The sequence below is a fragment of the Symphalangus syndactylus genome, chromosome 12, assembly GCF_028878055.3.
Source record: "Symphalangus syndactylus isolate Jambi chromosome 12, NHGRI_mSymSyn1-v2.1_pri, whole genome shotgun sequence".
NCBI classification, from domain to species: domain Eukaryota; kingdom Metazoa; phylum Chordata; class Mammalia; order Primates; family Hylobatidae; genus Symphalangus; species Symphalangus syndactylus.
In genome coordinates this window covers 132,301,695-132,327,688 of record NC_072441.2, presented here as the reverse complement: position 1 = coordinate 132,327,688, position 25,994 = coordinate 132,301,695, and the positions used below count along the sequence as shown (strand labels likewise).

At 41.9% G+C, this 25,994-nt stretch overlaps 1 protein-coding gene across 9 annotated transcripts in view; it reads right to left on the bottom strand.

The window, feature by feature from the left end:
* TESK2 (testis associated actin remodelling kinase 2) overlaps positions 1-25,994 on the bottom strand; it is a 145,622-nt gene that overhangs the window by 34,418 nt on the left and 85,210 nt on the right. For all 9 annotated transcript variants that reach the window (XM_055254613.2, XM_055254614.2, XM_055254618.2 and 6 more), the window contains one exon: positions 8,013-8,061. In XM_055254613.2, coding sequence (XP_055110588.1) covers positions 8,013-8,061 — 49 coding nt within the window. The remainder of the gene's footprint in view (positions 1-8,012; positions 8,062-25,994) is intronic.

Here is a 25,994-nt window from a genome sequence, read left to right as displayed (position 1 = left end):
CTAAAAATACAAAAATTATTCTGGGTGTGGTGGTGTGTGCCTATAGTCCCAGCCACTTGGCAGGCTAAGGCAGGAGAACTGCTTGAACCTGGGAGGTGGAGGTTGCAGTGAGCCGAGATCGTGCCACTGCACTCCAGCCTGGGTGACAGAGAAAGACTCCGTCTCCAAAAATAAAGAAATGAAATGATAAGGTTGGAATGGATGGCCAGTTTGGGGAAGGTAACCAAGCTAAGCTGTACTGCAAACACTAGCAAAATAACTGAGTGGAAAAAAAGAATATGAACTATAATGAGTAACAACTATTAATATACAGAGAGATCTGAGAGTTAACAGCATGGGATAACAGATTTTTAAAAAACAGTTTCTAAGGAAGGGCACAGTAAGAATTTTCTCACTATCCCAGCCATTAACCATTGAGTTCACGAAAGACACTCCAGTGAACTAAAGATGGTCATTGACAGATGGCCTTAGTGACTTGCTTGACCAATAGAATGCAGCTTAAGGGACATTCTGAACTTGCACGGCTAGGTCATAAAAGGCTTGCAGCTTCCACTTGAGTGGTTTGTAACAGTCTAACTATCCTGAGATCACCATGCTGTGGGAAGCCTAAGCCATATGGAGATGATCTAAAGAATGAGACACCATGTGGAAAAAGAGAAGAACCAAGGAGTACCATGGCACCAGATATGCAAATGAAGAAGCCATCTTGGAAATAGATTTGCCAGCTCAGTCACTCCAGCTGACACATATGGATCAAAGATCCAGCAAAGCCCTTCTGCATACCTGACCTACAAAATCACAAGCAAACTAAAATTAAAAAGCCACTAAGTTTTGGGGTAGTTTGTTATGTAACAATAGATCACGGGAGCAGATGTCTTTTTATCCTAAACCCAGAGCCTAGCAAACTACCTAGCCCATAGTAGATTCACTCAAAGTGGTGTGTATCAAGTGAATCTCTATCTTCCTGTGTATTTTCTAATTTACATCTTTGTCATTTCCCCCTCACTTGTCCTTTTAGGAAAACCTGAATCACAGACGCAATCACTGTTAGTACCTCTGGTGTGTCTCTTAACTACCATGTGGTGGTTAACAGCTGCCAGTCCCAAACTTGAAAGATAGGTATGTCTTTGCTGCCAAAGTTAACCCAAGGCAGGGCACCAAGCAACTTCGCATCTTTATCATGGTAAATAAGGATAGGAAAATATTCTGTACTGAAACACACAAAAAAATAAGAAGCAGGCACAACTAATAACAATATCACATATCACAGCACACCAAAAAAAGGTCTGCCTTGTTCATTTTTCCTTTCTTTGAGATGGGGTCCCACTTTGTTGCACAGGCTGGGGTGCAGTGGCAGAATCCTAGCTCATTGAAGCCTTGCCCTCCTGGGCTCAAGCAATCCTCCTGCCTCAGCAGGAGTAGCTGGGACCACAGGCACAAACTATCATGTCTGGCTAATTTTTAAATTTTTTGTAGAGATAAGATCTCACTATGTTGCCTAGGCTGGTCTTGAACTCCTGGCCTCATATAATCCTCCCACCTCAACCTCCCAAAGTGCTGGGGTCACAGGTGTGAGCCACTGGACATGGCCTTGGCTTGCTCATTTTTATAAATAATGCATGAGTTTGGTCACTGAACCCATGGAGTTTCATTGTAAGCTGTCTGATTATATAAGGCTTCTTATAAGTCTGACAAAACCAACTCAGAAGGAATACATATCAACCCACATAAACAAGAAATTTCCAAAGCCACTAATACTCTTTAATAAAGAAAGAAGATGTATGGTTGGGTGGGAATAGGGAGTGATAGGAGGATCAGGGCTATGTGAATAAAAAACTCTCTGCAATAGCCTTCAGCTAAAAGCATTTCTTTCAGTACTAAACATCTGCTCGACTGAGGTGGCTCTGTTGTAAAAAGACCGAATCACCTCAACTAGGCCAAGGAATATTCTGCAACTGCAGAATTGGCTGAGTGGTTCTCATTGCCACAGAAGAAAATAAGAGTAGTTTATTTTTTTTTTAATTTTTTGTAGACAGAGTCTTGCTCTGTTGCCTAGAGCTCTGTTGGCTGGAGTGTAGTGGCATGATCTCGGCTCACTGCAACCTCCACCTCCCAGGTTCAAGTGATTCTCCTGCCTCAGCCTCCAGAGTAACTGGGACCATGGGCATGTGCCACCCACTCCTAGCTAATTTTTGTATCTTTTGTAGAGATGGAGTTTTACCATGTTGGCCAGGCTGGTCTCAAACTCCTGGCCTCAGGTGATCCACCTGCCTCGGCCTCCCAAAGTGCTGGGATTACAGGCATGAGCCACTACACCTGGCTGGATAGTTTTCTTCGTGGCAGAAAAGGCAAGAGAGTCCCCCAAAACATCCTGCTCACCAAGCAATTCAATTGCTGACTCCCCTGATCAGAGAGTACTGCCATTTGTGATCCCTCTCCACAACCATATACCTTACCCAATTCCCCAATCTTCTAGCCACTGAGAGGTTCTGCACTAATGGGTTCCCAAACTGCTTGATTGTGATGGTATTTCCTTCTCTGTGCCTTTCTTAACAATATTAAAAGGAAAAAGCGCTTTGAGATGACACACAATCTATCTCTTTCTCTTCTCTCTTTCTTTCTCTCTCTCTCCTCTCCATCCCAACCTCCCACTCATCTTGAATATAGAAGAGAAAACATATACCATGTAAGTTTTTGGCAGCTACTTTTTGATTATGAGTGACAGACATCTTTATTTTAGGATGAAATTGACAACATAAAGACAGAGCAAAGAGAAAGAATAAGGTCTCTGGACAGCGTCAATTTAACCGTTGAATTATATCAATACTTAATCTAATAAACTGCTAAAATTCCAGTTATATGAGTCCTTTTGTTGTTTAAAGCCCATTTAACTATTTTCTGTTACTTGCTCCCAAACACACTCTAATATACCCAATGACCAGGAAGGAAGTATCTTTTCCAAATAACCCAGGATACATAAAAAGTGAGTCAGAATTGAATTCTACAAATACTATGCATGCTACACACATAAGATCTTGTGCTTAGCACTGTGGGGGAATATAAAAATCAATTAAGAACAGCATGTTGTAATAGAAATAGACTTTGAAGTTAGATGAACCTGGATGCAATCCTACTTTGGGGAAGTAACTTAATTTCTCTAAGCTTTAGTTTTCTCATCTACAAAATGGAAGAAATAAGATTATAGCATTGTGAGAATTACAGTTAATATAAAGTATCAACCATAGCATTCTGCCCATAGTGGGAGTTTAAGTAACTAATAGTTGTTATGGTTTAAGAAATGGGAGAAATTCTTTACCCTCCAATGGGGCAGAAAACACAAATACTTATGATCTGCTGACTGGGATATTTACAGGGCATGGGTGATTGTCAAGGGTTCCAATTCTTTGCCTCCTACTGAATCTGTGCCTTTTGACGCATAACTTTGCGGCATATTCCTGATAAGGGCAGAGCATATTTCCTACCCCTGGACTCAAGCATGTGACTTGCTTTGTCCAATGGGATGTTGGCCAAGCAAATCTGAACATAAGGAGAGTCATGAAAAGCAGTTGTGCAAATGGACTGGCATATTCTTGCTATTCTGACATCAACTTAAAAAGGACAAGTCCAGTCTAGCCCACTGGCCCCAGAAGGAGGATGAGCTAGAGCAAAGTTCTCCCAGAAATCTCAGCCTAGAGCAGACCACCAGCTGGTCTGCAGATGCATGAGTGAGCCTGAGATCAGCACAACTGCCCAATCTAGCCTCACTCAGTTCAGCTAACCCTAGAAATGTATGAGAAATAAACGTTTATTGTATGCTTTTGAGGTTTTGTTGCTGGAGGGCAACAGCTAACCAATACACAGAATTATATTTTCTGTTTAAAAAAACCAAAGATTTACACTTCCCTGATACTTGTGACTAAGTGAAAGACAAGGTTAGGTCTTGTGAATGAAAGACATACTTATGGTACATTCCTATTCTTTTTTTTTTTTTTTTTTAAGAGGTCTCTCTCTGTTGCTCAGGCTGGAGTGCAGTGGTACAATCATGGCTCATTGCATTCTCAACCTTCAACCTCCTGGGCTCAAGCAATCATCCTGTCTCAGCCTCACAAGTAGTTGAGACTATAAGTGTGTATCACCACATCTGGCTGATATTTTTAATTTTTTGTAGAGTCTGGGTCTCACTATGTTGCCAAGGCTGGTTTCAAAATCATGGCCTCAAGCAATCCTTCTGCCTCCACCTCCTAAAAGTGTTGGGATTATAGGCATGAGCCACTGCACCCAGCCTCAATACAGATTCTTATTTCAACTCATTAAATTTAAAAGGTTTCATGTGACCTTTCACCAAACCGTTTTCACTATATATTTTTTGAGACAGGGTCTTGCTCTGTCACCAAGGCTGGAATACAGTAGTGCAAGTATGGCTCACTGTAGCCTCAACCTTCTGGACTCAGGTGATCCTCCTACCTCAACCTCTCCAATAGCTGGGACTACAGGTGCACGCTACCACACCTGACTAATTTTTGTATTTTTTGTAGAGACAGGCTTTTGCCATGTTGCCCAGGCTAGTCTCAAATTTCTGAGCTCAAGCAATCTGCCCACCTTGGCCTCCGGAAGTGTTGGGTTTACAGGCGTGAACTACCATGCCCAGCCTATGCTTTCACTTTAACAAATACTAGTTTGCTTAAAAACTTGAGTCAGCTGGCCGGGCGCGGTGGCTCACGCCTGTAATCCCAGCACTTTGGGAGGCCGAGGCAGGAGGATCACCTGAGGTCAGGAGTTCAAGACCAGCCTGACCAACATGGAGAAACCCCATCTCTACTAAAAATACAAAATTAGCCGGTCATGGTGGCACATGCCTGTAATCCCAGCTACTCAGGAGGCTGAGGCAAGAGAATTGCTTGAAGACGGGAGGTGGATTGCAGTGAGCTGAGATCGGGCCATTGCACTCCAGCCTGGGCAACAAGAGTGAAACTCCGTCTCAAAAAAAAAAAAAATCTTTAGTCTATCCTTACTGCAGGTAGTTTAAAAACAAAAACAAAATAAAAACTAAGTGTTTGACTGTTCCAAGTTCAATTAATGTCTACAATTACAAAGAAGACTCATGGAAATGGCTCAAGCCCAGGAAAGTCCAGATCACTAATGTATATGAGAAATATTCTTCCTAATAATGTCAATGTTTTATAGGTATTAATGAGTGCTATGCTTGTCTACTGTAATTATTGACAAATAAATGTGAAGAGAAATGAGGAATGGTACTCACATTACTTTGGAGGACAAGCATTCCACCAACTGAAAAGTATTTACTGAATATCATCTAAGTTTCAAAGACTGTGCCAGATATTATTAATAATTTATTTTTTATTATCCTTACCATACATTTGTGCTGCCAAGTCAAATTATAAGGCAATTAAACCTAGAAGTCTCCAAAGACCTACGCCATCAAGGCCTTTGCTGATCCCTTCTAAAAATAACCAAGAGCATTTGGCTATTTGGGCTTCATCACTATCAGCCTATTAACGTCATATTAAAAATTACTAATATCATAAGCTATGTCAAAATCTCATTAATGCTGCTGGAAAGACTGGCAATAAATACTCTTCCATAAAGTACACATTGTATGTTTTATATGGCTATAAACAAGCTAACAAGCAGCAGATTAAGTACAACATGGCCAAGAGAATATCGCATTATGATCACTCATTACTGTCATTTCCACCACAACCTGCTTTAAAATATGCAACTTAACACAAATTTTAAAGGATGTTCTTCTCTGTCAGCAAAACTAACACACCAGCCCTTCCAATGAATTCACATTTCAGAGAACAATCACACATGCAGGGAATGCATCAAATACTTTTATGCTTATTAGCGTCAGAACTCTGGTAGACAGAAGGAAGGGGAGAACTTTATCTTTGAAGAATTTATAGACTCACTTCCAAGAAAAGAAATACATGGGAAATGTTTCTTGATCTGGGGTGCTGGTTATGGGTGTGTTCATTTGTAAAAATTTAGTGAGTGGTACTTTTCATATGTATACTTTTTCTGATATGTTATACTTCAGTAAAAAGTCTAATTTAATGACACTAACAGCAGTATAGGACTAAGTACAAAATGAAAAATATTAACAATTCAGAGTTCAGAAGAGGGACTAGTCACTGTTATTTTGTTCAAAGAGTTAACATGTATTAAATAATTTATATATGCCAGGCACTGTACTAAATAAGTATTTTATATTTCATCCTCACAACATCCTTGTGAAGTCAACATTATATCAACAGCATTTGCCACAATTAATTCTCCCTCCTTGAAACTCTTTCCTTTTCATTCCAGGCCAGCATGTTCTTCTGGTTTTCTACCTACCTCACTAACTGCTCTTTCTCAGTCTGTCCTCCCCAGACTTTCATTCATCCATTCATCTATCTATCTATCGACAGGGTCTCACTCTATGTATGTATGTATGTATGTATGTATGTATGTATGTATGTATCTATCTATCTATCTATCTATCTATCTATCTGTCTATCTATTTAGACATAGGGTCTCACTCTGTTGCCCAGGCTGGAGTGCAGTGGCACAATCATGGCTCACTATAGCCTCAAACTCCTGGGCTCAAGCAATCTTGCTGCCCCAGGTTCCTGAGTAACCAGGACTACAGGTACATGCCATCACATCCAGCTAATTTTTAATTTTTTTTTTTTTGTAGAGACAGAGTCTTGCTACGTTGCCCAAGCTGGTCTCGAAATCCTGGTCTCAGGTAATCCTCTCACCTCAGACTCCCAAAGCAATGGAATTACAGGTGTGAGCTATAGCACCCAGCCTTCTCTAGACATTTAAAATTTAAATATTCTAGGGCTCAGCTCTTGGTTGTCTTCTCTATCTAAACTCCCTGGGGCAGGTATTATTATTATTAATTATTATTATTCCCATTATACAGATGGAAACTTTGAGGTACAGACAGATTCAAACCTATGTAATCAAGACGTCAGAGGCCATGCTCTTAACCTCTTCACCATTCTGCCTTCTTTGGCTTTCCATTTAAGAGACAGGGCATAGCTGCACACATTCCACATTCTAGTGCTTTCAGTAACTGAGAAAAGAGAGAGACTGAGGCACATGGGACCCTCTTTCATAAGCTATTAAGGACTAATACCAGATACCAAGCCAGTAAAAAACCAACACTCTTGCAAATTCTGTTAAACAACTTTCCTTCCTAAGTTTCTTCACTTTGGTAATTGCTTCTCAAGGAGGAATGTGAAAAGAATCTAGAACATAGATTCTCAAACCTAGATATTCATGAAATAATCTGAGGAGCTTTTAAAAATATAGATGTAATGGGCCCTATACAAACCTATTAAACCTAGAAGATTCCAGGAATCTGTGTTTCCAAGGAGCACCCAAGCAAGGTCTGAAGCTGATAACTTGGTACCTGAATTTGCTCTAAAGAGAGTTCTCTGATCCTCAGAGGATGAATAATGACCATCACATATTCTGCCTAGCAGAGGCTGGAAATGAAATGAGAATGAAGATGTAAACTGATTCCAACAAGTAATAAGACTAATCAGGAAACCACAGCAGGAACTGTGGAATTCTAGATCAGGACAGCAAACATTACCAGGTGGTCTGGTAATGTGTTGCCATAGAGAGTTTGCAGTTAAGTGCTGTCATTCCTTGGCTTAGGATGGAGTCACATCTAGGCAGCAAGAGCTAACTTAATACTTTAATACTTGAGCACTCATATTGTCAGAGTATTCACCAAGCATTATGAGGGAATACAAGGATATTAAGAAATACTGCCCATTCTGCACATGTACCTCAGAACTTAAAGTATATATATATAAAGAAATAGTGCCATTGTTCCCAGGCAACAGAAGAAAGCATTATTAACACTGCCATTTTTGCATAAACATAAATGCACATACATTTTGTTTACATATGCAAGCAACACTTACTATGGAACTATAAATGCTGAAACTAAGGCAAATACGTTACTTCAACACTTAGTGATGTCTTACCTCTGTAAGTGCATGCAATTGTCCTTGATGAACACACACACCCATGAACCTAAAGAACAAAACAGAATTATTTAACAAGTGAAAAAGGACACAAATATAAATGTCATATAAAGAAATCAGGTTAGTTATCCATGCATTAGAAACAACCTGTGGGGTGGGGCGTGGTGGCTTACATCCGTAATCCCAGCACTTTAGGAGGCAGAGGTGTGCGGATCACCTGAGGTCGGGAGTTCAAGACCATCCTGGCCAACATGGTGAAACCCCATCTCTACTAAAAATACAAAAATTAGCTGGGCGTGGTGGTGGGCGCCTATAGTCTCAGCTACTCGGGAGGCTGAGGCAGGAAAATCACTTGAACCCAGGAGGCAGAGGCTGCAGTGAGCCGAGATCGTGCCATTGCACTCCAGCCTGGGCAACAAGAGCGAAACTCTGCCTCAAAAATAAATAAATAAATTAATTAATTAATAATAGAAATAAAACAAGATACGTCATTTTTCTCTAAATGTTCATACATCTCCCCAATCACTAGAATTATAAGGGTATGCCATTAATTTATTAAACAACTATTTATTGAATGGCTGCTATGTTGAAAGTATTAAGGACAGAGAGTAAATAAAAACTTTCATTCTAGGGTCATTCTGTTGGAGGGCAATTATAATAAAAAGATAAATTATGCAGAATGTGGTTAAATTGTATATATGAACTGCTGTTTCTAGTCAGCCTCTTTTAGAAAGACAGCTTCTCTGAGATGAAATTATATCCCTGCCTAGGAATAATTCTATTCCCATTATCCCACTATAACAAAAACAGTTAAAGTAAAATATGATAAGCTACATTTCCTGCTTGATTAAGACTTTCCAAATTATGATGGGTACTAGCAGGAGTTGGCTAACTATGATCAACTACCTGTTTTTATAAATTAAGTTTTACTAGAACACAGATATGGTATTATCGATGGCTTCTTTGATGTTACAATGGCAGAGTTGAATAGTTGTGACAGAGACTGTGTGACTTGTAAAGACTAAAATATTTACTATCCAGCCCTTTATAGAAAAAGTCTGCTGACTACAATGGTTTGAATGTTTGCTCCCTCCAAAACTCATAGTGAAACTTAATTCCCAATGTGGCAGTATTCAGAGGTACGGCTTTTTTTTTTTCTTTTTTTTTTTTTTGAGACGGAGTCTCATTCTATCACCCAGGCTGGAGTGCAGTGGTGAGATCTCGGCTCACTGCAAGCTCCGCCTCCCGGGTTCATGCCATTCTCCTGCCTCACCCTCCCAAGTAGCTGGGACTACAGGTGCCCGCCACCACGCCCGGCTAATTTTTTGTATTTTTAGTAGGGACGTGGTTTCACCGTGTTAGCTGAGATGGTCTCGATCTCCTGACCTTGTGATCTGCCCGTCTCGGCCTCTCAAAGTGCTGGGATTACAGGCGTGAGCCACTTCGCCCGGCTGAGAGGTACGGCTTTTAAGAGGTGATTGGGTCATGAGGGCTCTGCCTAATCCATTCATGGATTAATGGATTATTGCAGGAATGAGTCTGGTAGCTTTATAAGAGGAGGAAGAGACTGAGCACAGCGGTTCATGCATATAATCCCAACACTTTGAGTGATCAAGGCAGGAGGATTGCTTGAATCCAGGAGTTCAAGACTAGCCTGGGCAATATAGGGAGACCTGAGACCTTGTCATATACATATGTTAGCTGGGTGTGGTGGCACACTTTTGTGGTCTCAGTTACTCAGGAGGCTGAGGTGGGAGGACCACTTGAGCCCAGGAAGTTGAGGCTGCAGTGAGCTGAGATCATGCCACTGTATTCAAGCCTGGGTGACAGAGTGAGACCCTGTCTCCAACAAAAAAAGAAGAGGAAGAGAGACCTGAGCTGGCATACTCAGCCCCTTTGCCATGTGATGCCCTGGGCCATTTCAGGACTCTGCAGAGAGTCCCCACCAGCAAGAAGACTCTCACCAGATGTGGCCTCTCAACCCTGGACTTCTCAGCCTCCACAACTATAAGAAATAGTTTCCTTTTCTTTATAAATTGCCCAGTTTCTGGTATTCTAAGCAATAGAAAACACTAAGCCATTGACCCTTCCTCTAGAGCACAGGGATATCTATCCATTTCCACCTGGGAGACATTAAGAAAGTTACCTAATCTTTATAAATCACAATTTCCTCATCTATGAAAATGGACAGAAAAATAACACTACCTTAAAAGGTTGTTATGAGAATTAAATGGGATATTTTCAAGTATACTGTGTAGCAATACCTAGTGTATGCTCAAATAAAGGTCAATGGTTTTTATTTTATCATTATTAACAATCCTAAATTACATCATCCTTTACATGGCTATAAGAGTTACCTTTTCAAAACACAAAATATGTCATTCTCTTTTTCATAACCCTTCAATGGTTCCCTTCTGCCTACAGAATAACGTTAAAACTTCCCGTGATCCACTCCAACTTATCTTTGAAATGTCACATTTTCCCATGAGCCTTATTCTTCACCCATCTGTCCTTTTCCTCTGGGCTCTATGACCCTAGCCTACAGATATATAGTTAAATTTCCCTCATCTTAAAAAATTCTTCCACCAGGCACAGTGGCTCACACCTGTAATCCTGGCACTTGGGGAGGCCAAGGCGGGCAGATCTCTTGAGCCCAGGAGATCAAGACCAGTCTGGGGAATATGGTGAAATATGATCTTTACAAAAAATACAAAATAATAATTGTATTTTTTATACAAAAAATACAAAAATTAGCCAGGCATGGTGGCATGCCTGTGGTCCCAGCTACTCAGTAGGCTGAGGCAGGAGGATCACTTTAGCCAGGGAGGCAGAAGTTGCAGTGAGCCAAGATCATGCCACTGCACTCCAGCCTGGGCGACAGAGCGAGACTCTGTCTAAAAAATAAAAATAGAAATCTTCCCTTGCCCCCTCGCTAAAATATGAATCTAATTCACTCTTTTTATTTGTTACCAAACGTTAAGAATAGGTTACATTCTCTATCTATGTTTCTAAGTTTTTTTTTTTTTTTTTCTTTAAAAAGAGTCTTACTTTGTTGCCCAGGCTGGAGTACAGTGGTGTGATCACTGCTCATTGCAACCTTGAACTTCTGGGCTCAAGCAATCCTCCCACCTCAGCCTCATGAGCAGCTAGGACTATAGGTGTGCACCACCACGCCTGGCTAATTTTTGTATTATTATTATTATTGTTACTGTTACTATTATTATTATAGTGATAGGGTCTCATTATGTTGCTTAGGCTGGTCTGGAACTCCTGGCCTCAAGAAATCCTCCCACCGCAGCTTCCTAAAGTGCTGAGCTTACAGGCGTGAGCCATTGCACCCAGCCTCTAGCTACATTTCATTTCTTTTTTTTTTTTTCTTTTTTTGAGACAGAGTCTCACTCTGTCGCCCAGGCTGGAGTGCAGTGGCGCGATCTCGGCTCACTGTAAGCTCTGCCTCCCAAGTTCACGCCATTCTCCTGCCCCAGCCTCCCAAGTAGCTGGGACTACAGGCGCGTGCCACCACACCCAGCTAATTCTTGTATTTTTAGTAGAGATGGGGTTTCACTGTGTTAGCAAGGATGGTCTTGATCTCCTGACCTTGTGATCCGCCCGCCTTGGCCTCCCAAAGTACTGGGATTACAGGTGTGAGCCACTGTGCCCAGCCCCTTTTTTTTTTTTGAAAGAGTCTTGCTTTGTTGTCCAGGCTGGAGTACAACAGCATGATTATAGCTCACTGCAACCTCAATCTCATTGGCTCACGTGATCCTCCCACCTCAGCCTCCTGAGTAGCTGGGACTACAGGCACACATCACCACAGCGAGCTAATTTTTTAATTTTTTAAACAGAGATGGGGTCTTGCTGTTGTCCAAGCCGGTCTTGAACTGTTTGCGTCAAGCAATTCTCCTGCGTTGGCCCCATATCACTCTTGTAACTTTTCTCACTATGGAAGATTCAGAGCTTCATTTATCTCTGCATTTCTACTACCTAGTATAGTGTCTGGAACACAGTAAGCTAGTTCTCAGTAAAGATTTATTAAATGGCATGAATGATTTTTATGACTTGGAAACTTGGTTGAAGTTCCTTCCTTGAATTGGAATACTATACTTACTGAAAATCATCCAAGATCAGCTAAAATTTCATCTTTTATACAAAGGATCTCCTAGATACCCTTAGCATTAATCTTTTCTCTCTCTCTTTTGTCTCTCCCTACCTCCCACAGTACAACTAGCACTTTTCACCCTACTTTGAATGACTGCTAATTAGTATTAAGTGGTCTGGATCTAGAGTTAGACTGCTTTGATTTGAATCCTGGCTCTACCATTTACTGATGACCTCTCTGCAATTCAGTTTCTTCACATGCAAAATGTAAATATTAATATTACCTAACCCATATGGTTATTGTGAAGATGAAATAAGATAACTTGGGCTCCTGGAACATTATAAGCACTAGAAAATGTCAGCTATTCTTGCTACTCTAACATTTCTGACTCCTTCCCCAGACTGGAATATAAGGTATTTATTGATTGATTGATTGACTGATAGAGACAGTCTCGCTCTGTCACCTAGGCTGAAGTGCAGTGGTGCAATCTTGCCTCACTGCAACCTCCACCTCCTGGGTTCAAGCGATTCTCCTACCTCAGCCTCCTGAGTAGCTGAGATTACAGGCATCTGCCACCATGCCCAGCTAATTTTTGTATTTTTAGTACAGACAGGGCTTTACCATGTTGGCCAGGCTGGTCTTAAACTTCCTCACCTTAGGTGATCCACCCACCTCAGGTGATCTGCCTGCCTCAGCCTCCCAAAGTGCTGGGATTACAGGTGTAAGCCACTGTGCCTGGCCTATTTGAATATTTTTTAGCCGGGCACAGTGGCTCACGCCTGTAATCCCAGCACTTTGGGAGGCAGAAGCAGGCGGATCACCTCAGGTCGGGAGTTTGAGACCAGCCTGACCAACGTGGAAAACCCCGTCTCTATTAAAAATACAAAATTAGCCAGGCGTGGTGGCACATGCCTGTAATCCCAGATACTCGGGAGGCTGAGGCAGGAGAATTGCTTGAACCCAGGAGGTGGCGGTTGTGGTGAGCCGAGAGCGCGCCATTGCACTCCGGCCTGGGCAACGAGAGTGAAACTCTGTCTCAAAAAAAAAAAAAAAAAAAAATTTATTTTTTAGAGATAGTATTGCTATGTTGCCCAGGCTGGTCTCAAATTCCTGGACTCAAGTGATCCTCCCACCTCGGCCTCCCAAAGTGCTAGGATTACAGGCATGAGCCACTATGCCAGGCCAAGGCTTTTAAGAGTACAGATCTTGTCTCATTTGTTTCTATATACAATGTCTCACACAAAATGTTTTGTATACAAGTTGCTAAATACACATTTATTGAATGAAGAAGCAATAATTACCAAATTAACTTCACAATGTAAACTCGTGTTACAATAAAGAACATCAGAGGCAAGTACAAGGCAGTAAAGCCAAGAGGTATTTGATTTTCTTTAATCAAATATTTATAAAGAAGTCAGGAAATAGGATTCTACTAGAAAAACAATGGCTACATTTTAAAATCATGGGTTTTTCTAGAAGCTGAAAATACATGGTTTGGATGTGACACACCCTTGCTTTTCTTCCTCCCAGGCCCACTATTATTTTGACCACACCATCTACAGAGATGTCATAGCACATCCAGGCAGGCACTGGCTTCATAGGACAGTTTTCTGTCTGCTTTCTTCCCACCCTCTACTCAAATAACCATATCACAATTGTGTCACACAACTCTACTTCTATGTGCAACTTTACTGCCTAACCTCTCCCAATTCATTCCGAATGGAAAACCACCACCACATCCAAAATGGTGTCACGGAGCTGGCAATCTGAGACATGCATTAGCTTTATATTGGAAAAAGAGCGTCCGGACATGGTGGCTCACGCCTGCAATCCCAGCACTTTGGGAGGCCAAGGTGGGTGGATCACGAGGTCAAGAGATCAAGACCATCCTGGCCAACATGGTGAAACCCCATCTCTACTAAAAATACAAAAATTAGCCAGGCGTGGTGGTGGGCATCTGTAGTCCCAGCTACTCGGGAGGCTGAGGCAGGAGACTCGCTTGAACCCGGGAGGTGGAGGTTGCAGTGAGCTAAGATTGTGCCACTGCACTTCAGCCTGGGCTACAGTGAGACTCCGTCTCAAAAAAAAAAAAAAAAGAGCTTGAACAGAGTTAATCACTCTAAATGTTGTAAAAAAACAGAATATACTATAAAGAGGAAATATTACTCACCCTTGACAGGGAAGTGACGCCTAGAAAAGCATGTAACATCAATAATAAGTTTTCACTAAAGTTTTTATTGCTAACTATATCAAAAATCGAAATGAAGCCTCAAATCATTGTCATGTCACAAGACCTTAAAAATTTATATTCTGAATGATTTTTATCCCCATACCCCACCCCAAATCATACCAGCTAGAATTATACTCAGGAAGGGGGTGCTTTCTTAATGCATGTGCTTTGAGAGTAAGTGATTACTCAACTTTGTTATTTTTAGTTTCATATGACATACAGATTTATGTTGAGAAGGATGGTTGCTTTTTTTTTTGAGACAAGGTCTTGCTCTGTCGCCCAGTCTGGAGTGCAGTGGCACAGTGCAATAGTGTGATCATAAGCTCGCTGCAGCCTCAACCTCCCAGGCTCAAGTGACTCTCCTGTCTCAGCCTCCTGAGTAGCTGGGACTACAGGCACACACCACCACAGCTGGCTTTTTTTTTTTTTTTTTTTTTGGTAGAGACAGGGTCTCACTATGTTGCCTAGGCTGGTCTCAAGTTCCTGGCCTCAAGTGATCTTCCTGCCTTGGCTTCCCAAAGTAAGCCACCACACTAGGCCAAGGATTGCTTTTGTACTTTAGACCACTGTGGAAACAAACCCATGAAGGATCTTGTCAAAATGCAGACTCGCACTCTGTAGGTCAGGGATGGGGCCTAAGAATCTGAATTTCTAAACTCCCAGGTGATGCTGATGTCGCTTGGTCTACAGACTACGTGCAGTGCGTAGCAAGGCCTTTAAACAAATGACTGTTTATCACTGCTCTAAAGATAGTAAGACCAACAGGAAACTCTTTTTTTTTTCTTTTTTTTTTGAGACAGAGCCTCACTGTTGCCCAGGCTGCAGTACAACGGCTCAATCTTGGTTCACTCCACCTCTGCCTCCTGAGTTCAAGCGATTCTCCTGCCTCAGCCTCCCAAGCAGCTGGGATTACAGGAGCCCGCCACCACACCCGGCTGATTTTTGTATTTTTAGTAGAGACGGGGTTTCACCATGTTGGCCAGGCTGGTCTCAAACTCCCGACCTCAAGTGATCCGCCCGTCTCAGCCTCTCAAAAGGCTGGGATTACAGGCATTAGCCACTGCACCCAGCCCCAACAGGAAACTCTTAACTCTGATACTACTGGTAAACTAGACTTTGTCTAGAGACTAGAGTCTTTTCTTTTTTTTTTTTTTGAGACGGAGTCTCGCTCTGTCGCCCAGGTTGGAGTGCAGTGGCGCAATCTCGGCTCACTGCAAGCTCCGCCTCCCGGGTTCACGCCATTCTCCTGCCTCAGCCTCTCCGAGTAGCTGGGACTACAGGCACCCGCCACCACGCCCGGCTGATATTTTGTATTTTTTAGTAGAGACGGGGTTTCACCATGGTCTCGATCTCCTGACCTCGTGATCCGCCCGCCTCGGCCTCCCAAAGTGCTGGGATTACAAGCGTGAGCCACCGCGCCCGGCCGAGTCTTTTCTATAGCATGATTTACCATTCCCCATAAAGTGTCATTATTAAGCTTTTCCACATCTTTGCCTTTACTCAGACTGTTCCCACTACCTAAAATGCCCCTCTCTTCATTTCCACATACCTCACTTAATGATGGGGATACATTCTGAGAAATGCATTCTTAGGTAATTTTGTGGTTGCATAATCATAGAGTGTACTTACATAAACCTGGATGGTATAGCCTACAATACCCTCAGGCTATATGGTAGAGTCTATTGATCCTAGGCTACAAGCCTGTACAGCATATTATTGTACTGAATACTGTAGGCAACTGCAACAAAATGGTAAGTTCTGTGTATCTTAACATATCTAAACATAGAAAAGGTACAGTAAAAATATGGTATTATAATCTCATGGAACCACCATCATGTATGCGGTCTGTTGTTGACCAAAACATCTTATGCACTACATGACTGTAGTTAGATTCTACTCATCCTCAAATACCAGTTCAAATACTTCCTTCTCATGTTCTTCAACTACCAAGAGACCCATTTACACTCCTTTTCTTTTTTTTTTTTTTTGAGACAAGGTCTCACTCTGTCACCCAGGCTGGAGTGCAGTGTTGCAATTACAGCTCACTGCAACCTTGAACTCCTGGGCTCAATCTTTCTGCCTCACCCTCCCAAACATGCTAGGATTACAGGTGTGAGCCACCATGCCCAGCCTATATCACCTTCCTATAGCATCATTTCCAACCTTTATCTATGTTTTATCACATGCTTTATAACTTTTTTACTAGACCACAAGCTTCTTTTTTTTTTTTTTTTTTTTTTTTTTGAGACGGAGTCTCGCTCTGTCGCCCGGGGTGGAGTGCAGTGGCGCAATCTCGAGTAGCTGGGACTACAGGCGCCCGCCACCACGCCCGGCTAATTTTTTGTATTTTTTAGTAGAGACGGGGTTTCACCGTGGTCTCGATCTCCTGACCTTGTGATCCACCCGCCTCGGCCTCCCAAAGTGCTGGGATTACAAGCGTGAGCCACCGCGCCCGGCCAACCACAAGCTTCTTAACAGCAAGATATCATTCTCTTGCCTGGCATATGACAATATGTAAACACTTGTTAGTCTTTCTCTGAAGGAGGTTAAAAATAAATAAAAAACACTTGCTGGGTAAATTATAGTTTTTTTTTTTTTTTTGAGGCAAGATCTAGTTCTGTCAACTATGCTGGAGAGCAGTGGCACCATCATAGCTCACTGCAGCCTCAAACTCTTGGGCTCAAGTGATTCTTCACTGGGTAAATTTATTTTTATTTTTATTTATATATTTTTATTTTGAGACTGGGTCTTGCTCTGTCACCCAGGCTAGAGTGCAGCAGCGCTATATGGCCTCCATGTTCAAGTGATTCTCCCACCTCAGCCTCCCAAGTAGCTGGGATTACAGGCGTGTGCCCCCATACCCGGCTAATTTTTTTGTATTTTTAGTAGAGACAGGGTTTCACCATGTTGGCCAGGCTGGTCTTGAACTCCTGACCTCAAGTGATCCACCCGCCTTGGCCTCCCAAAGTACTGGGATTACAGGTGTGAGCTACTGCGCCCAGCCTTCACTGGGTAAATTTAAAACACAACTCAAAATTTTTTGAGTGCTTATTATATGCCAGGCACTGGCAACAATGATAATGATGATGGTATCAGATAACTCTTTTTTTTTTTTTGAGACAGAGTCTCACTCTATTGCCCAGGCTGGAGTGCAGTGGTGCAATCTCAGCTCACTGCAACCTCTGCCTCCCAGGTTCAAGCAATTCTCCTGCCTCAGCCTCTCGAGTAGCTGGGATTACAGGTGCCTGCCACCATGCCTGGCTAATTTTTATATTTTTAGTAGAGACAGGGTTTTGCCATGTTGGCCACGCTGGTCTCAAACTCCTGACCTCAGGTGATCCACCTGTCTCAGCCTCCCAAAGTGCTGGGATTACAGGCATGAGCCACCTGGTATCAGCTAACTTTTTTTTTTTTTTTTTTTTGAGATGGAGTCTCACTCTGTTGCTCTGTTGCCTGGTATCAGCTAACTTTTTTTTTTTTTTTTTTGAGATGGAGTCTCACTCTGTTGCTCTGTTGCCCAGGCTGGAGTGCAGTGGCACAATATTGGCTCACTGCAACCTCCACCTCCCAGGTTCAGGGGATTCTCCTGCCTCAGCCTCCCAAGCAGCTGGGATTACAAGCATGCACCACCATGCCTAATTTTTGTATTTTTATTAGAGACAAGGTTTCACCATGTTGGCCAGGCAGGTCTCAAACTCCTGACCACAAGTGATCCGCCATCCTCGGCTTCCTGAAGTGCTGGGATTCAGGTGTGAGCCACCACACCCAGCCTGGTATGAGCTAACTCTTAATGAGCACTTACTATGCAGGCATTGTTCTAAGCACTTTACCTTATATGAAATCATTTAATCCTCATAATAACCCAATGAAGTAGTACTTTTATTATCCCAATCATACCAAAAAAGAAACTGAGGCACAGAGATTAAGTAACTTGCCCCAAATTATACAGCTAATAAAAGGCACAGCCAGGAGTCAAACCTAAACAGTTGATTATAGAGTCTGTGTTCTTAATCACAATGCTATATTACCTTTCCATATAGTTATAAAAAGTATATAAAGATGAGCAAGACACAATCGCTTCCCTTTAGAAACTGTTTGCTACTCAAAAAGCTTTTGTGGCAGCTTACAGATCCCGATTAAAGTCCAAATTCCTTACCATGTTATTCAAAGGTCTGAATGATCTGATCCAAACCTCTCTTGCTTTATCTCCTATTACATCCACCTGCATTCTCTCTCTTTTCTTTTTATTTTACACTTTATAAAATTCTTATTTTTCCAACCTGGACCCAGAGCCAGCACTGCCTGCAGGCTCTGAGGCCACAGGCACCACCTGCATTCTCTATGTTGCAGTTATATAACCTGCCACTTCTAAATATGTCCTGAATCCTCCTACTTCCATATTGTTGCAAGGATGAGTCTCTCTGTCTGGAATCCATTTTTCAAAGCTCTATGAATCCTTAAAAACTTGGCTCAAGAACATCTCCAAATAACAACAATAATAATAGCACCAAACATTTATATAGCATTTAGTGTGCCAGACATGTCCACATATTAAATCACCTAACTCTTTTTGTGTTTTTTAGAGACAGGGTCTCACTCTGTCACTCAGGCTGGAGTGCAGTGGTGTGATCATAGCTAACTGCAGCCTTGAACTCATGGGCTCACACGATCCTCCCACCTCGGCCTCCAAAATAGCTGAGACTACAAGCATGCACCATCTCACCTGGCTAATTTTTTAATTTTTTGTAGAGATGGGGTTTCCTTACGTTGTCCAGGCTACTCTTGAAATCCTGGCCTCAAGCAATTCTTCTGTTTCAGCCTCCCAAAGGGCTGGGATTACAGGTGGGAGCCACTGTGCCTGGCCTGTCACTTAATTCTTAAAATAGCTCTTTGAAGTTGGTTATAAGAATCTCTAGCTCAGAGATGTAATTTCAAATATTTCCAATCATAATTAATCTTTCTCGAGGTGGGAGAATCACTTGAGGTCAAGGGTTCAAGACCAGCCTGGCCAACATGGAGAAACCCAATCTCTACCAAAAATACAAAAAAAATTAGCTGGGTGTGGTGGTGTGCACCTGTAGTCCCAGTTACTCAGGAGGCTGAGGCAGAAGAAAATTGCTTGAACCCAGGAGGCAGAGGCTGCAGTGAGCCGAGATTGTGCCACTGCTCTCCAGCCTGGGTGACAGAGCAAACCTCCATTTCAAAAAAATAATAATAAAAATAAAAATAAACCTCTACTGGAGCACTTATTAGGCCCTGCCTTCTATATCAAGTTTTACCTAATGTCTACCTCTTCCATTATTAAAAGGTTTCTGAGGGCAGGGATCCTGTGTGTGGAAGAGAATAGCTACTTGTTCAACAAATTGCTTCCCCTTTCCTCCTATGTTCATTACAGTTGGTTAAGATTGTAACACTAAGTTCTGGCCAGTGGTATATGGGCAGAAGTGATTATGTCATTTCTAGGCCTGTTCCATAAAACCTCAACACTATTTTCCACAGCGTCTTCCTTCATCTGCCAGCAGATGCAGAAGATCCAGTGGAGGAATCTGAGGCCCTGTTCTAGGTGAAAATGAGCTCCCCTTCCACCTCTACCCAACCTTCATTGGACTAGGACATGAAAAAAAAAAACCAAAAAACAAGCCTTTAAGCCAATAGTTAGTCCACCTGGACAACATATACCATGTAGGTTTGTGCCTCTCCATATACTTAAAACATTGCCTTGTTCACAGTTAGCGCTCAGTATTCATTGAACTTAAATAAAAGTTGAAATTTTTTTTTTTTTTTTTTTTTTTTGAGACAAGTTCTCCACATTTTGCCCAGGCTGGAGTGCAGTGGCATGATCTTGGCTCACTGCAGCCTCCACCTCCTGGGCTCAAGTGATCCTCCCACCTCAGCTTCCCAAGTAGCTGAGACAACAGGTACGCACCACTACACCCAGGTAATTTTTGTATTTTTTTTGAGATGGAGTTTTGCTCTTGTTACCCAGGCTAGAGTGCAATGGCATGATCTCGGCTCACTGCAACCTCCACCTCCCGGGTTCAAGTGATTCTCCTGCCTCAGCATCCCAAGTAGCTGGGATTATAGGCATGCACCACCACACCCAGCTAATTTTTGTATTTTTAGTAGGGATGGGGTTTCTCCATGTTGGTCAGGGTGGTCTCAAACTCCCGATCTCAGGTAATCCGCCCGCCTTGGCCTCCCAAAGTGCCAGGATTACAGGCGTGAGCCACCGCACCAGGCCTAATTTTTGTATTTTTGTGGAGATGTGGTTTTGTCATGTTACCCAGGCTGGTCTTGAACTCCTGTGCTCAAGCAATCTGCCTTCCTCGGCCTCCCAAATTGCTGGGATTTCACAGGCACGAAGACACTGTGCCCTGCCAAAAGTTGAAATTCTTATTCTAAGACAGGTCTTTTCCTAGGACCTACTATTAGCCAGCAGTCTCCAAAATGGGTAATGAGCCGCGTTATCCATTGGAGTATGGGAAGAAAATGAAAACTTTTACTTATTTTTGATAAAAAGAGAAATTTCATTTTACTAATATTTAATTATGGGTTAATAGTACCACACGGGGATGTGCTCAAAAATGCTTTCCTAACGGGATACTGAGGTAGACAGACTAATGGCCCCCCAGAAATGTCTATGTCTTAATCCCCAGAACCTGTGACTGTGTCACATTATATGGCAAGGGAAATAAATCAAAATTGTAAATGCAATTAAAGTTGCTGGTCAGAAGACTTTAAAAGAGAGATCATCCTGGATTATCACTGTGGGTCCAAAGTAATCACAAGGTCCTCATAGGTGGAAGAGGGAGGCAGAAGAGTCAATATCAGAGCAATGCAATGTGAGAAAGACTCCTTGCTGGGTTTGAAGATGGAAGGGGTCTATGAGCCAAGGAATGCAAACAGCCACTGGCAGCTGAAAAAAGTAAGGAAATGGATTCTCCTCTAGAGCCTCCAGAGAGGAATGCAGCCCTGCTGATACCTTGATTTTAGCCCAGTGAGACTCTTGTCAGACCTCTGACTTATAGAACAGTAAGATAAAATAAATGTGTGTTGTTTTAAGCTACTAAGTTTGTGGTAATTCGTTATGATAGCCACAGAAAACTAATAATAGGTACATAATTTAAAAAATTGTATGGGTCACTCCCCTGTGATATAACGTTCACAGATCTAAAACAAATTTTAGACTTTGACTCTTTGTAAACTAGCATAAGGAAAATAACATTAACATGTTCCTTGGTGGCATTCACATTCAGTCAGTCAAATATTTATCAAATTCACAGTTCTGTATAAAGCTCAGAGTTAAACATTAAAGCATAAATGTCCTCCCTCAAAGCTTTATTACCTAAACAAAGAAGTGAAGGAAGAGCCAGGCATGGTGGCTCACACCTATATAATCCCAGCACTTTGGGAGGCCAAGGCAGGTGAATCACCTGAGGCCAGGAGTTCAAGACCAGCCTGGCCAACATGGTGAAACCCCATCTCTACTAAAAATATAAAAATTAACCGGATGTGGTGGCACACACCTGTAATCCCAGCTACTCAGGAGGCTGAGGCACAAGAATTGCTTGAAACCAGGAGGTGGAGGTTGCAATGAGCCGGTATCATGCCACTGTACTCCATCCAGCCTGGATGACAGAGTGAGACTCTGTCTTAAAAAAAAAAAAAAAAAAAGAAGTGAAGAAAGAGGTGTGACATAGTCTAAAACATATCTAGCTGTCCTTACTCTGATTTAAAAAACACTGACACTACTGGCCAAGCGTGGTGGCTCACATCTGTAATCCCAGCACTTTGGGAGGCCAAGGCGGGTGGATCACCTGAGGTCTGGAGTTTGAGACCAGCCTGGCCAACGTGGTGAAACCCTGTCTCTACTAAAAATATAAAAATTAGCCGGGCGTGGTGGCAGCCGCCTGTAATCCCAGCTACTCAGTAGGCTGAGGCAGGAGAATTGCTTGAACTTGGGAGGCGGAGACTGCAGTGAGCCAAGATCTCACCATTGCACTCCAGCCTGGGCAACAAGAGCAAAACTCCATCTCAAAGAAATAACAATAATTAATAAATAAATAATAAAAATAAAAAAAAACACTGACACTACTATTACTACTGTTCATGGACCTCCTGAAGGCTGAATAACAGCACCTGGTAGGAAGAGTCCTGGGGCCACTGTATCAAAGCTGTCAAGAAAATTACTTACTGTTTACCTACAATAAAGCTGGAAACTGTGCTAGTTGCGTTATAAATATATTACCTGAGATGAAATTACCCCCACTTTATCATCTAGGAAAATGAGGTTTGGAGTATTTAAATGACTTGACAAAGGTTAAAGAGGGTACTGGAATCTGGATGTTTGGCTCCAAAGTCTATGTTTTGCCCTGTAATAATGAGTAAGAAAGAAAAAAAGGCCAGTGGTCCAATAAAACCACTTTTGATTTTTGATTCATAAAAAAGAACTGCCTATCTATGAACCAATGAGCATCTACCCGGTTTGCTTTACAAGCTTTTCTGCTGCCAACGTTGAGCAGTAAGCAGCATACATATCATAGGGGTTCTTCTGACCCATACTGGTCTTTCCAGAAAAATGTCTGATTCTAAAGGTTATGGTAACAACAATTAAGAGGCCTAAATAAACCTATAATACAATGTTAAAGCGTGGACATAATTTTGATACTTAAGTTTTCTAAAAGGCCTACATCTAAAACACTGAAACCCTGCTAAGAAAAATAACCATTAAAAAAAAAAAAGAAAAGAAAAGAGGCCAGGCACAGTGACTCACACCTGTAATCCCAGCACTTTGGGAGATCAAGGTGGGAGGACCACTTGAGGCCAGGAGTTCAGGACCAGCCTGGGCAACATAGTGAGACCCTGTCTCTAAAAAGATTAAAAAATTAAATTAGCCAGGCACGGTGGTGTGTGCTTGTAGTCCCAGCTACTCAGAAGACAGCCAGGAGGTTCACTTGAGGTCAGAAGGTCAAGGCTATAGTGAGCTATGACCATACCACTGCACTTCTCTGCCTGGGCAAAACAGCAAGATCTTGTCTTTAAAAAAAAAAAAAAAGAAAGAAAGAAAGAAGAAAAAGAAACAGATGCATACAAAGATTGATGAAACCTACATAAATTGGTTTACTATTTTGAAACGGAGTTTCGCTCTTGTTGCCCAGGCTGGAGTGCAAAGGCACGATCTTGGCTGACCACAACCTTTGCTTCCTGGGTTCAAGCAATTCTCCTGCCTCAGCCTCCTGAGTAGCTGGGATTACAGGCATGCACCACCACACCAAGCTAATTTTGTATTTTTAGTAGAGACGGGGTTTCTCCATGTTGGTCAGGCTAGTCTCAAACTCTGGACTTCAGCTGATCCGCCCGCCTCGGCCTCCCAAAGTGCTGGGATTACAGGCACGAGCCAATGCACCCAGCCTATTCTTTTTTAAAAAGTATGTTTTTCCAGAATTTTTATCTAATTTCCTCTATAATTTTGGAAGAAAGGGGCCTGTAACATACTCTGCCAGACTCCACTAACCTTTAACATGTAGCACAAAATAAATTGCTTTGCATTTTACTCCCAAATAATACAAAGATACCATCATTTCTTGGACTTGGGCTAGAAAAAAAATCACCAATAACAACAACAAAAAGGCCAGGTACAGCAGCTCACACCTGTAATCCCAGTACTTTGGGAGGCTGAGGTGGGAGGATTGCTTGAGCCCAGGAGTTCAAGATCAGCCTGGGCAACATAGGGAGACCTCATCTCTACTAAATATCAAAAAAATTAGCTGGGTGTAGGGCACGACTGTGGTCTTAGCTACTCAGGAGGCTGAAGTGGAAGGCTTGAGCCTGAGAGGTTGAGGCTACAGTGAGCCATGCTGAAAAAAAAAAAAAAAAAGATGAAGAAGAAGAAGAAAGAAGAAGAGAAGGCAATAGCTCAGATCTCAATTCCCAGAAGAACTATGAATCTAAACCCATAAAATGGCAGTAATATCCTCAGGTAAGTGCAGTTCGAACATGTTTTAGAGGTATTACATCATGGAAAACTGGTTGTGCTAGGTCCTAGATATGAGAACTCATAAGGAAAACTCAGCTGAACAGATATTAACCACCAGAGTCTCACATCAGGTGACACTAAGCAGAGCTGGTTCAGTCTTGCTTTCTCCTTTTTGTCTTTGGTTTTTAACAGTCCAATTTTAAGACAGCCAAAGGCAGAACAAACATTGCTTAGCAATCAGATCATGTCAATAGCACTACACATAATAACAAGAGGCCCAATCAAGTTCATGGTCCAATTTTACTTTTTTTGGGTAAAGCAATACAAAGATCTAAAAAGTTAAAGTCAGATCTGCTTGCTTACAAATATTAAAATAGTTTAATAAATAAAAAACACCCAAGATTTCTGGGAGGAAAATATATACCCTCTATCTTGAATAACAAACTGAAATTAAACAAACAATGAATTTATAAGTAGTTTAACAAAAATTTTAAATCACATTGCTCAAAACTGCCATGCAAGCAAAAAAAAAAAAAAAAAAAACAAGTCTCCTGACAAACGCAGAACTATTAATACATACAGTGACTTTAAATATGGTCAGAAAGCTTTTTATTAATCCAGGAAGTTCAAAAGAGAACTAATATCCACAAACTCAAGTATTTGTCTCCCCAAGCCCTGAAAAAGTTTCTTCTTCCTTTCCAAATTTCTCCTTTATTCTAAAATTACTTATAAATTTACACCAAAGTAACAAAATAGAAATATAGACTTCAATCTATGTGAGCATATTTCTGAAACAATACTCTCAGTGATTTATTTCTTCTCCCTCTCCCAAAGTGAATGAAATGTATAAAGGAAAAAAAATGTCAGTCTACTAAGTATGTATCAAGTAATTAATATTTGCAAGGTTTGTGCTCTCCACAGATAAATATTAGAATACTTGAAATTTTTGTAATGCCTGTCACATATATATTAAGTACAGTGCCATGCAAAGGGGATTAAGTGGGGGCTACAGAAATAAATGTGATGTTCCCTTCTTCAAGGGAACAGACAAAACGATGTATAACATTTACTACGGCCGGGCGCGGTGGCTCACGCCTGTAATCCCAACACTTTGGGAGGCCGAGGCGGGCGGATCACGAGGTCAGGAGATCGAGACCATCCTGGCTAACACAGTGAAACCCCGTCTCTACTAAAAATACAAAAAATTAGCCAGGCAAGGTGGCAGGCGCCTGTAGTCCCAGCTACGCGGGAGGCTGAGGCAGGAGAATGGCGTGAACCCCGGGGGGCGGAGCCTGCAGTGAGCCGAGATCGCGCCACTGCACTCCAGCCTGGGTGAAAGAGTGAGAAAAAAAAAAAACAACAACATTTACTGAGCACCTAAGGACGTGTCAGACACTGTTCTAAATACTTTTACAGAGCTTATCTCATTTAATCCTTGTAAAAACATGTGATAAATATATTTCTATTTTATTTAATTATTATTATTTTTTTTTGAGATGTAGTCTCACTTGGTCACCCAGGCTGGATTGCAGTGACGCAATCTTGGCTCACTGCAACCTCCACCTCCTGGGTTCAAGCAATTCTCCTGCCTCAGCCTCCCAAGTAGCTGGGATTACAGGCATGCACCACCACGCCCGGCTATTTTTGTATTTTTATTAGAGACGGGGTTTCACTATG